The sequence below is a fragment of the Falco biarmicus genome, chromosome 6, assembly GCF_023638135.1.
Source record: "Falco biarmicus isolate bFalBia1 chromosome 6, bFalBia1.pri, whole genome shotgun sequence".
In the NCBI taxonomy this organism is placed as follows: Eukaryota; Metazoa; Chordata; class Aves; order Falconiformes; family Falconidae; genus Falco; species Falco biarmicus.
In genome coordinates this window covers 6,249,871-6,262,291 of record NC_079293.1, presented here as the reverse complement: position 1 = coordinate 6,262,291, position 12,421 = coordinate 6,249,871, and the positions used below count along the sequence as shown (strand labels likewise).

The following is a 12,421-nucleotide window of genomic DNA, read 5'->3' as shown; positions in this document are numbered from 1 at the left end:
AATTTTGACGAAGCTGAGCGAGAAAAAAAGAAATACACAAAAAACCCTAATAGATTCACCAGCTAAGTAAAAATAGGTGAAAGAATATGGGGCAAAGCAGAAGGGAAGAGATGGTAATAGAATATGATCAAGTTCAAGGCATGAGGGAAGAAAGAGGAGAGGACATGGCCAGTTTAGAATAGAGACAAAGTTTTTCAAAGACCTGTCAACAAATATATGCACAAAACGCGCTGGAAAACGTATCCCACTCGCCCTAGTGCCGATTCATGTTACAGCGCTATTAGACTTTTCTTATTGTTAGCATTATTCTATCACTGCTTTCTTGGCAGGGTTTCGAGTGGAGAGTTTACAGGTTCCAATATTCCTGATGAAGGAGGTGACAAGAGGTTGGAATGCATTTTTCCTTTTTTTCCGCCCCCCCCTCCCTTAAAACACTCCAGAAGTCGCACATACCCAACATTAAAAAATTACAATTATTGTTCACTGTACAGCTGGGAATTGCAGACCAAATATTGCGTTACTGCCACTGTGCCCTGTGGCATTCTGTAATCGTGCATGGTTGTGAAATAAATTTCCTACCTCACGAGGTTCCCTGCCTCATTCAGTGCACTAAACAGATCTTCACAAGTGATCAGCCACGGACATGCAGCTGAAGAATGCTTTTGTGAACCTCCGCGGGTCAAGAAGTACCAGACAAGTTGTTTCGGCTGACTGAAACCCCTACATCCAATTAGGAGAAATGCTGAGCGCATACAGCTGCACTTAAAAATCAATGAATGGCACTTATGCCTCAAGTACTCCTTGTTGCTCCACAGTCTAGCAAGTTATAACTCAATACACTGAACTGGCACATGAAAGATAAAAAGTGTCTGTATACCTGGATTCCTAACCTGTAAAATGAGGTTGATAAATTTCCCTCAAGACTCAAGAACAGTACAAGTAATATAAGTAATACTGATGCTCTAATAAATTCTAAAGAAAAGTCTATAATCAAAAAATTGTTTTCCAAGTTTGGATATCATGTATCTAAAGAGGCACACCAATAATGAGAAAACAAACCACTGAACAGCTATTAAAGCATTAATGAGTGATCACACACTACCTAGAGCGAATTATAAAAAATAGCACATGTTGTAATCAAACTTATAATAGTCAAGAAAAGCTGCAGAGAGAACTAATTTGGGGAACTGCTGGTTTTGAGTGCTTGATAGTATTCATAAAAAGGTTATATTTGCATGCAATGTTAGGCAACGATCATCCTGGACACAGCTGTGCAAGACAAAAAAAGCGGTTAAGTAGTAAAACCTTAAACTGGATCTGGAAATGTGACATGGTGTAAAGAAAATTTTGGAGCAGCTAGCAGTCACAGAAAAAAAACCCCAAACTTCAAGTTACACAAATCTATTTCAAAACTATTAGCAACAAATCGTTAACAGCAAACAATATTAACATACTGCAAACTTCTGAAGTTAGCAATCAACCAATTTCTAAACACTTGTGAAGAGGACATGAGTAGTAAAGCTTATCATGGGGAGAAATGCAGTTTAGTTCAGAGAAGACATTGACATGTTGTTTACAAATAAAATGGACAGTTATTTGCTGTTACAAAGGCCGTGTGATGCAGTGATGATAGATGCAGCGTAACTAACACACAACATTTATCAAGTGTTAGACAGACTTACCTGAAGTCATCCAAACTCAGGCTACTTCTGCAACAACAGGCACATAAATTACCTCAGAGCCCAGGAGAAAATGATGTTAAACCCGCCCCCCACACCCCACCCAAACAACAAAAACCAACCAAACAAGAAAACCCAACCAAATTTGGCAAGACCTATCCCAACAAAACTGAACAGGCTTCAAGCATCACAACAAGTTAATAAAACACGTGGTGCAATTAGGAGTTCTTGACCTAAAATCCTAGGAAAGTGAAATGCAAACGGTCCCTCCATGTTTCATCATCACAGCCTTGGCCTTTGTATTTAAAACCTCAGTTATTGAAACTTTCAGGTCTTCACTGACGTTCACCACAAGCAGCTACCAATTTACAGAGAACCGACTTTCTTAAAGTTACCTGTAGTGCCAACCAGGCAGCTAACTTTTTCTGTAACCTATGTTCAGAAGTCACGTAGGAATCTAGTTCATTCAGCCAATACAAAGAAAGGGCTGTGGACTTACTTTATGTGATAATACCATTCCCTACCCCCTCATATTAGATATAGTAAAAAACACTTCCCCCCCCCCCCCCCTTCTTCCTTTCTCACGGATTTTAAGAACCATCATGCATTTTTACATTCTACATAAGTTGGTACATGGAACCAATGCCTCTGCCAATGCTCAGCAATTCCAACCAAGACATTTAAATAGATGAACTGCAACACAGTCACCGCACACATGATTTTATCTCACTGACGCTCCTGAATTCTGGACAAACTGATAACGGATTGAAATACTCAAATTTTAGATTTTTGTTTTACAAGATGAACTGATGCTAGGGCATCTTACACTGTCTTTAGTCATGTTAACTGTGCAACTGGAAACATAACCCACCAAGTTGGAACTGATGGTGACAAACAATTACATTGCACACAACAGTTCAGAGACTTTAACTCTGTAGGTTTTACTCCTAACCACTCCTCAGAATTGTTAGTATCTTTTCTACTTGGTCCCTTACTTGAAAAATTGTTTTATTTGCATTGCTATCCCAATGATGAGAAATCACGATGTATTTATTTCAGTATGTGGTCATGGTGTACAGAAAAACAAGACAGATGTATAGCTATCCTGAAATCTGGGATTTTACATCGCATAACAGCTTTGCTTTTTTCGTTAAGACTTCCAACAGAGAATATCTTTAAGTAATGTAGTAATGTATTATAAATACATAAATATGAGAGAGGGAGAGTGAATTCTTGTCCTCTCTTCTACACACCCAAAATTAAGTTGCTAGAACTGCAACTTAAAACATCAGTTTTCATTGGCCGCACACATTAAACATTAGGTGGAAAATACCAGTTACGGAGTTAAATGTTGACAACCACAGCTAGTTATCAAATTATCAGAATACCCTCAATGTGACTTCTTTACACTCCAGAAATACTTGTAACTTCTGATCTATTACCTTAGCAGTTTTCACAGCACATTACTTGTCCTATCTGTACACAAAAAGCCATGATTATTTTTTACAGTTCAAAGAAGTAATTCAAACCAGAAATTGCACAGATAGACACTTCCTCCTACTTTCCCACTTGTGTTTTCTAGAAACTGCTCTATAATTTTCTTTTCTTACAATAAGTGAAATCTTTCAACACATAACCCACACGTACATTCCACCAGGATTTCATATATATTACTTTATCTGACTTTTTAACCAGTAGTATCTATACAATATACACACAGTACCCCTTGCAAAGCATCAAAGATACGGAAAAAAACCCTAATCTATTTGCATATAAGTTCTCTCAACTGGAACTAATGCTAGAATAGGGAAGAGAAGGCAAGATAAGGTATGTGCATATGGATAACTTCTGGATTAATTCCATATGTAACCGTTTTTAAATTATTTCCCACCCCCCCCACCCCCATCCTCCGGCAGTGACTGACTGTACCATATTCTGCAGAGGGAAACTCCAAAGCAGCAGGCAAAATGCTTGCAGACAGGACCTCTGATAAGACCTCTGCTTCATGGAAATAATCGCTGAGGCACCACTTCAGGACCATACAGTATCTCATATCGTACACCAGCATATATACTCAAGGCATTCAAACTGTTCTAAAATGTAAACCAGATACATTTTCAGTAATGGTAGGGATACTGTTTGAACGCCAGAGGAATACGTTGTAACAGTTTCCCAAACAAAGTTTATTTTGTAGCCAGAGATACATTTAAAAATCTCTAGGTAGAGACTGCCTGTAATTTCACCCTGTTTTGAAAAGTCAAGCACCAAGGAGGTGACTTAAATGTTTTTGCACTTTAACTGCATTTAAGAAGTGTATGACAGGATACTTTCAACCCTTGATAAGAATAATTTTAGGAAAGATACCACAAGGCCTATTTAGAGGTCTGGATGAAACCCTGTAGCCATCTTTGACAGCAAGCAGAGTGTGTTGTAAGGTCACCATTCCTAGCGGAGTATCACGCAGGCGAGAAATGCAGTTTGGTCTAGCTGCCCTCCATGCCTCTTTACTAAGGAAACAGAAGCTTGTCAGCACCAATCTGAGAAAGCACTACACCAAAGTGGAGTCCTGGATCTACAAGAACTATGACTACGTAATAGATGTCACCAATGGAGATACTTTCAAGAGAACGATCATGTAGTTTTTGAAGAACATCAGCAGAAGAGAAAGGGATCTCACAATAACACACTTCACAGTCAGCTGCAAATCAAGAGGGCTGCTGCTAGGTGTATCTCTGATGAAAGTAGAAGTTAAATAAATTGTCACTACTCCTCTAGAAAAGTAATCTAAGATGATAAACACCAGCATTTTCTCACCACCATGGATCTTATTTCACACCAAGAAAGAAAGTCTATCTAAATTAAAGACTGTCTCACTGAAGTTTTCCTTCTTTTGGCTAGACAGTAAGAGTAATTCAGTTGGGCTAGTCTATGACTGAGCCATCTAGCATAAAATGAAAGACAAGAAATTACGAGGCTTCAAGCTTACTCAGCCTAACGCCACCGTGGAAAATCACCCATCCATACCGCAGGAGATGCTCTTCTCCCCCACAGGCCCTAAGAAGCCTGAAGGTGGTCTCTAAGTATATAGCCCAAACCCAGAAACAAGGCTTCTGATGCTACATTTCTGCAATGAATGGGGCGAGCTGGGGGACAGAAAACACATTTGACCTAGGAGAAACGGCAAATCATCTTTGTTACAACAAGGGCAGATTCCCACTGTGTGACTGGATTGGTTAGACACAGGGTACACTGCACCTGCCCCTGTAAGAGCTGAAATCCAAGATGACACAGCTCTGCACCAACAAAATTGTATTTTATATATACAGTCAATTTTCTCACCACTTTATTTCCATGTTATCTTATTCTCACTGTACCTTTATTTTTCCCTTCCCCCTTCTCAAATGTTGAGGTCTATATCACATTTAGAATTCTTTAACGTAAACCACTTGAAAGCAAAAAGACACCGTGTATAATATTGTTTGCCCCTTCAGTAATTTGTCCATTAAAAAAAATAAAAGACCCCAAAATTGAGTCGTTAGTATCAGGCAGTAGCAAAATTCCTAGTTTAATATTTTGATGCTTTTAACTAAAAACCAAACACACTTAAAAGATTCTACCATACTTACCTGTTAAACCTCGAATTGCGTGTTGGTGACTCTGCTCCTCTTAAAAGGTGTCTGAAGTACTACAACAGATAAACAAGGTATCAAAGAAAACACTGGACAAACTGAGGTAAGGGCTACTATGTAACGACATTGCATATTCAGGAAACAAAACAAAAAGCAAGGTGACCATAACCTAGCTCTTAGAATGTTCATTCGGAAAAGGGCAGACCAAATTTGCAATACATGCTCCCAGGACTACTTATTTTACTTTACGTAGTCTTGAGGTTGACAAATGAAAACCAAAACAGAAATAAAACTAAAATCAAGTACCAAAATCCATGTCTTTTCCTTGTTAGAAAAATACAATTAAAAAAATCAAGCATTTGAAGCCTTATAACTATTTCTTAGAAATACACTTTATTAAGAATAGTGCCAAGTAAGGTTAAGTACCTATTCCCAGGACAAGTCAATGTATTCTGCCCCAAAATAATGCGAGAAGTTTAACATATGCAACCTGATTTACATACACAAACACTAAAACGGACAAGAATTGACTCACTCCTGAGTGTTTCCTATTAGAAGGCCTTAGGCAGCTTAGGCAGTGTGGGGAATTATTTATACATATATAAATAGATTTACATAAGAGTGTGTGTGTGTGTATATATATATACATAAAAATACATATATATAACAAATATTTATATATATTATTTAATTTTTTAAAAAAACTTGCATTCAGTACGCAGTCACAGAGCAATCTTAAAATACCTAGTAAATTGCTTTGAATGACCTTCCTGAAAGCAGAGACCTTACTTTTAGCTGCTGGGATGCATAACACTGAAAGTACCTAAATACAACCTTTGTACCTTTCTTTACTTTTAAAAATACAATGATGCTTAAAGAAAGAGATTCCTGATAGTGTTGTATATCCATCACGCAAATTACTTTTGCATTGAATCTGCAATCATAAAAGAAGGGGTGGAGAGGATTTTGTAATAGTAGTAATATACAAAAATTGTTACATCAAAAAATGAAGGGTGTTTTTTCATTCTGTGTTGAACTAAAATACGTTCAATTTTCATACTGAGACTGGTCCCACCCCTGGAATGTTAAATAAAGTGGAAAACAAAGACAGATTTTTAAGTTCCACATGCACATGACTTGTAAATAAGGTATCCTAAAACAAATACAATCTTACTTCTAAGACTACTCTTCACATCTTTCACACTTACCTCATCACTGTGACAGAACATAGGAGTAAAAACATTCTCAAGCAGAGAAAGAACATGCTCATAAGCTTCAAAAAGACACCTCATGGTTTGAAGTTTCACAACGTCCATATAGGGACCTTCAGCAACTATAAAAAAAATTTATAAAGACATATATAGGCATATAAAGTTGAGGGGGGTTTCTGGTCTTAGTTTGTGATTGTTTTGCTAACTGCTGTAAGTCTGACAAAAATAGAAATAAACTGACAAACAAGGCTTAAGCACAATATAACAAGGGGGTAATAATTTTTCAAACTATGGCAAAAGTAAAGGTTGATCATATTTAGATGAATTAGTCTTCACTTTATTAAAGAATGCTGTTTAAATTCCAGTGTAAATTATTCCTTTCAAATTCAAACTTACTTCTTTGAATCTCTTCCACAATAAAAGGATCAAATCTGATTTTGTCAATGCTTTCATCCAAGCAGTAAGTTTTGTAAATTTTCTGTACTTCCTCATGAAGAGACATCTTCTCAGTATCTGATAGTTCTGGTCGCAAAATTCGGTCATTGAATTCCTCTGAGAAGTAAAGAAAATGTAGTTGTTGATCAACTTGGCAAACAAATAGCATCAACCCATTTTCCAGGAGATACAGTAATTTGCAAAACTTTAAAATGAAGAAACATAAGACATCTCAAAATCTCAAGTAATGAGGTAGCTACCTTATTAACTGTAATCCAGATTTGTTCATAAAGTTGTTACTGAAAATCTATTGCAATTAAAACTAAACATCCCTTACCACAGTAAGGATAAATCCATGAAGTTCTTCCTGAATCAGAAGAATGATCTTTTTCTTCCCAAATTACCAAACTGTAAATTGTCGTTTTCTTTTAGCATGATTTCCAGTTCATGCTAAACACACATGGAGCCCCAGCAGCCCTTTATACCAGTCATCTGCCCATACTATTTCATTCCTAAGACCCAATCCATCATAATATTTTTAATATCTTTAGTATCAGACTAACTTGAAAATGAACTTCCCCTGGCAAAATAAAAATTCTATTCAGCACAATTATTGTGCAATCCTACTCGATTTATTGGCCCATCCTGTTAACAGCGTGATTACTGGCCGGAAAGAGGGAAAATCAGGTCGTGTTCGAGCATTTGATTAATTTTTCAAGTAATAGACAAAAATAAACTTAACCTAGAGAAAATCTACCTAGATCATTCTGGATTTTTCTGGTGGGATTTTTTTTGGGTTTTTTTTTGGGGGGGGGGGGGGTTATTTTCCTCAGTAAGTGATTCTTAGCCAAAATATTTCTATCAAGTGAAGAACGAACTACAGTAGACAGTTTGAGACAGCGTAACTTGAGAGACCTAAATGACATTCATTGTTTTATAAGCTAATACACAGGTTTGCCACTTATGAGAATGCAGGAGAAGTTTAGAAGAAAGAAAATTTTCATGTCTACCCCCAAAAAACCATTGATCATGGGCAACAGCCACATTCCGAGTAGCCCTCCTGCTGGAGGGAAGCAGCTCTAGAGAACTCTGGAAGGGTCAGTGTAGAACCCCCCTGAAAGTACCACCAGCACTGAACAGGCCGTTGCTTTGTTGGATTTTTGGTGAGGATAGGAGCTTTCTGACAAAAAGCCAACATGTTTGGAAGGATTATTAATGCATAAAAAGCACAGAGATTATTTATATTTCTCTTATGTAATGACTAATGATTTCTACAGTATTTTAGGAGATGAAAGTTTGTTGAATGTATTTGACATCTTTCTGGTGTATGTAGGGGCTTGGAAATGAAGACAAACCCATTATTTCCTACGCAACATGGAAATACTTGCTTACTAAAAGCAAAACCCAACATTATTTTGGTAAGCCAGCTGACAAAAAAAACCTTGAGATGAACCATTCTAACTTACAGAACTTTCACAGAAAACCTTACTATTATAAAGTAGAAAGCTTTTAAAACATTTGTGTAATGGTAAATCCAATTACACGCTTCATAAGCAAGATACAAGTTACTGAATAGAAGGTTTTAACACCTTTAATGTTTCTGTTCTTTACAGAAATCAGACTTTAAAAGCTAGAAGAACACGAGAAGCATTTCATGATGAACAGATAATTTCAGAAATAACCACCATAACTACATATTAAAAAGAATCATTTGTACTTTGTATCAGTGGCCAGAATTCTTTTCTTTTCTATTTTCTAATATTCTGTTCTAATATTTAGAATATTTCTAAAATATTCTGCTTTAAAACATACGGCTTCTACCAAAACCCAGAAATATAAATAAGACCTACAGTCCACACCAGCATTAGCATTGCCAAGATTAGTATTCAAGAATCAGGACATATTAAAGTAAAGCGAACGCAGATTTGAAAAGGTTAACATTGCTTAACAATGCTGCCTAGTTCTGAGACTGAATATTCACTTCAACATGCAAATGCTTAAAGCTTTTAAAGATCATGAAATACACCTCAGCACACGTATGCAATCTTACCTACAGTCAGGCAGAACTGCAGCACATGGACTGCCCCTTCCTGTTTCAGGAAGTTCATAAACCGAAATAAAAGGTCTTGCTGATCTCTGATCTCCTTTAGCTCCAGTTTCAGTACCTTAGTAAGTCAAAAAATGCAGTCAGCCAATTTTCAAAGTTTCAGTGAGTACATAAATAATGCAAGGAGTTTTAGAACAAAAACATTTATCCAAAGAAGGAAAGGAAATAAATGTTGCCTTTGCTTACAGATGGCTTTTTATTTCTTGGTTCTGCAAATTTCTGAAGGAATGGAACCAATGAAGAAGTAGGTTCAGTTGCTTTCTCAGGCTGCAGAAAAAAACGTCAAGAGACAATTGGGCAAGAAAGCTTCCTTAAAGGGGGAACAAATTACTACTGTTTTAACTTTGTCAATACTCACTGGACTATCATCAATGAAGATCAGCAGCAAATGGTTGACAGTGTCCTGCAGGAAAACAATACAAAATTTAATATTAAAGAAACTCAACAAATCAGATGAAAATCATTTCACCACTACATTATGCCTAAGTATAAACCTGTGAGTTTATTAATGCTTTAAAAAACCAAAGCCTGGCAACGCATGTTTCAGAATTGAGCTTTCACAGTCTCCCTAAATATTTACAAGTCAGGGAATTTCTGAAGAGATCTGCACAGAAACATCCTTTACCCAGTGGAGGAAAGCTCTAGTAAGTATTTTTACTATTAGTGCAGATCTAATGAATTACTAATACTTTCACAGATACAGTACTTTCTGTTTGCAGCTAGGCAATACCTTCAAAAAGTATTGGAATTTGCCTATTAAAATACATGCATAAATAAAATCAAAGATGGCAGCGTTCTCCCTTTAGAAATAAATGCCATCTTATTTGCAGAATTAAGGACAAAAGAATTTATTTCAATAAAGCTGCAAAAAAGGCTGGTTTACTTAGACTGCTATAAAGCTACATACAGCTAGAGTTCAAGTAATTGAGTTCTTGTTTAAATGTAGCTATAGCAATTTGAAGGTGCTTATACTAGCACAGCATTTTCCCATTTGACAGGAATTATAGTCCTTCATTAAAAATGCATTCTTAAGAGATCATTCCAATACTGTATTTTAAGTTAGTTCAGCCAGTTAAGCACTCAAACTGGTTATAATGAACAAACAAAAAAGTTGGCCGCAAGATTTTTTCCTTTTACCCAGTAAGAATGCACAGCACTAAAGTCATCGTGCATCATTTGCTTTACCACAACATACTCAGTAGGAAAACAGTAATACTGAATAAATTAAGATTATTCCTGCGCTCTGAAGTCTTACAGGATCAGCTAAAAAATCCATTGAGGGAAGGAAAACAGAACCAGGCAGAATCTCTCTTATCAGAAGAGCCAGGGATCTGAAAAGAAAAAAAAAAAAAAAAAAAGAAAGAAGAAGAAAAAATCAGAACCAATGCTAGATTACATAATTTTCTAAGACAAGTTTCCAATGTTGTTACATTTTACTGGGAAATATTTTAGTATTTAATAATAGCTTAAGCGTGCTATTTTTAAGACCAATCAAAAACTCATAAGCAAAGGGATAAGAAGGGATGAGGAGGATAACTTTGGAGTTCATTCTTTCACTCCCCAAAATTACTGTATTACATAGTGTACAGATACTTTAAAGAATAAAATTTAAATAATTTCTATACCTGCACTCTGTTGACTTTGGGGGCAAAATATAAGGAAACAGAAGTTCAGTAAGTTTTCTTAAGTAGTGAAGCTCATCTCTTCGGCTTCTCAAAGCAACATGGAGTTCTGGTCCATATTCTTCTAAAGCAGCTTGCTGCAAAAATTCTGCATTTTTTACTGCAAGTAAAAGAAGTAGTATTACAAGTTGTTTCAGCTTTTTTCTCATTGTGACATAAGAGACGATTGCTCTTCATTTGAGCTAAAAAGTTAATACTTTTAGTACATATACAACTGCCAAAAAGGGATACAATGTCTTTGAAGCCTGGCTATGTAAAAATAAAACCTCACATTGAAATAAGAATTCCTTCACCAAACAATTGCAGTTTGCATGGTTTCCAGAATGTTTTCTCATTTACAATTACTGAAGAACTCAACATCTTGATTTTTCTAAAAAACTGCTTTGCCCAAAGTCTGCCTCTATTTGCTTTTTCCCTGACCTCCTTCACAGTCCCCCTTTCATTTGGCTTCTACATAACTGACCAGCCTACAACACAATTTGAAACCAGCTGCAACTTTTACTCCATCCTGTTACATATCTGTTCCCTGCTTAGAACATTTAGAAACAAATGTGAATGAACATGTTTTAAACACAGTGTAAATCAAACCAAAACCAGTACAAGGACCTCCAAGAGTGCTGCTTACAAGTAGCTGTATGGAGTTGAAAGAATACCTGCTTTATCACATTAAAAACTATACATATTAATTAGAAGCAACAACATTGTATTCCTTCAAGTCACTTCAAAGGCAAGAACTGAGCTGTAATAAATCACACCTAGCTGCAATCCGGCACAGCCTCGTGCCAAGAGCCACACTAAGCACTGGTCAGACACAAAATACATACCTGTTACCTAGAAGGTTAAAGCTTGTTTCCAGCATATTGAATTTAGTGCAGAAGCCTGCTAGCTTGTCCTTCACAGCCAAGAACAAGTGGTATCAGCTGATATGGGGGATGCAGGGATGTATATTGCCTGATAAATCTGCCTAGTTGGTGCCACTAACAGCAGAGAGGAGGAATGTGTTCTCTGGCCAGAACAGGTAATGAATCATGGAGGTGTCTGTGCAAACAGCGAGGAATTACTAAAAGACGTACGGGTACCAAGAGTAGGATAAAAGGAAATGCCCCCTAAAGCAATCATTTGAAAAAGGATTGAGAAAAACAAACAGAAAAGGCGAGGCTCAACTGGCAACCAAAGCAAGGTCTGAAAGCTGCCTCGGAACGATGTATTATGGTGGCTGGTTTCGCAACCTTTACTAGAAAGAACCACTAAAAGTTACTTTCAGCTGCTACTTCACCTATCTGCCCTCGGGGAACAAGCCTATTCCTTTAGAACACTGAAGAAAATGGCTGTATTTTCAACGCTGTACATTTAAGATACAGTTCTTTGCTGCTACAGAGAAGTGTTTCCAACTCCTCAGTAGAAATCAAAGGAAATACGAAATCTGGCATCTTCAGCACTGCAAGATAATCTATTATCTTGAAATTGCTGTTGCACCACCGAAGACATCTAACATGATCACACTATGTCTCATAATTCATGTTATTCATTACCACAGAACCAATGGCTTATATTTATGGATATCAAGCAGACATTTTGAGGGAATGGAAGAAAGTTCATGACTCCAGTTAAAGTAAACATCTATGCTTAAAACGAAACCACATTTAGTGGATACAGCCATTTAGTGGAACACAGCCAG

At 36.8% G+C, this 12,421-nt stretch overlaps 1 protein-coding gene across 5 annotated transcripts in view; it reads right to left on the bottom strand.

Annotated features, from left to right (window-relative positions):
• Positions 1 to 12,421, bottom strand: part of SNX14 (sorting nexin 14) — a 64,748-nt gene that overhangs the window by 24,129 nt on the left and 28,198 nt on the right. For 4 of the 5 annotated variants that reach the window (XM_056342490.1, XM_056342489.1, XM_056342486.1 and 1 more), the window contains 9 exons: positions 10,687 to 10,843; positions 10,317 to 10,392; positions 9,420 to 9,464; positions 9,248 to 9,328; positions 9,005 to 9,119; positions 6,916 to 7,071; positions 6,517 to 6,641; positions 5,306 to 5,364; positions 1,683 to 1,709 (listed from right to left, as the gene is read on the bottom strand). In XM_056342490.1, the coding sequence (XP_056198465.1) occupies positions 1,683 to 1,709; positions 5,306 to 5,364; positions 6,517 to 6,641; positions 6,916 to 7,071; positions 9,005 to 9,119; positions 9,248 to 9,328; positions 9,420 to 9,464; positions 10,317 to 10,392; positions 10,687 to 10,843 (841 nt within the window). The remainder of the gene's footprint in view (positions 1 to 1,682; positions 1,710 to 5,305; positions 5,365 to 6,516; positions 6,642 to 6,915; positions 7,072 to 9,004; positions 9,120 to 9,247; positions 9,329 to 9,419; positions 9,465 to 10,316; positions 10,393 to 10,686; positions 10,844 to 12,421) is intronic. The other variant, XM_056342487.1, reaches the window with a different exon arrangement.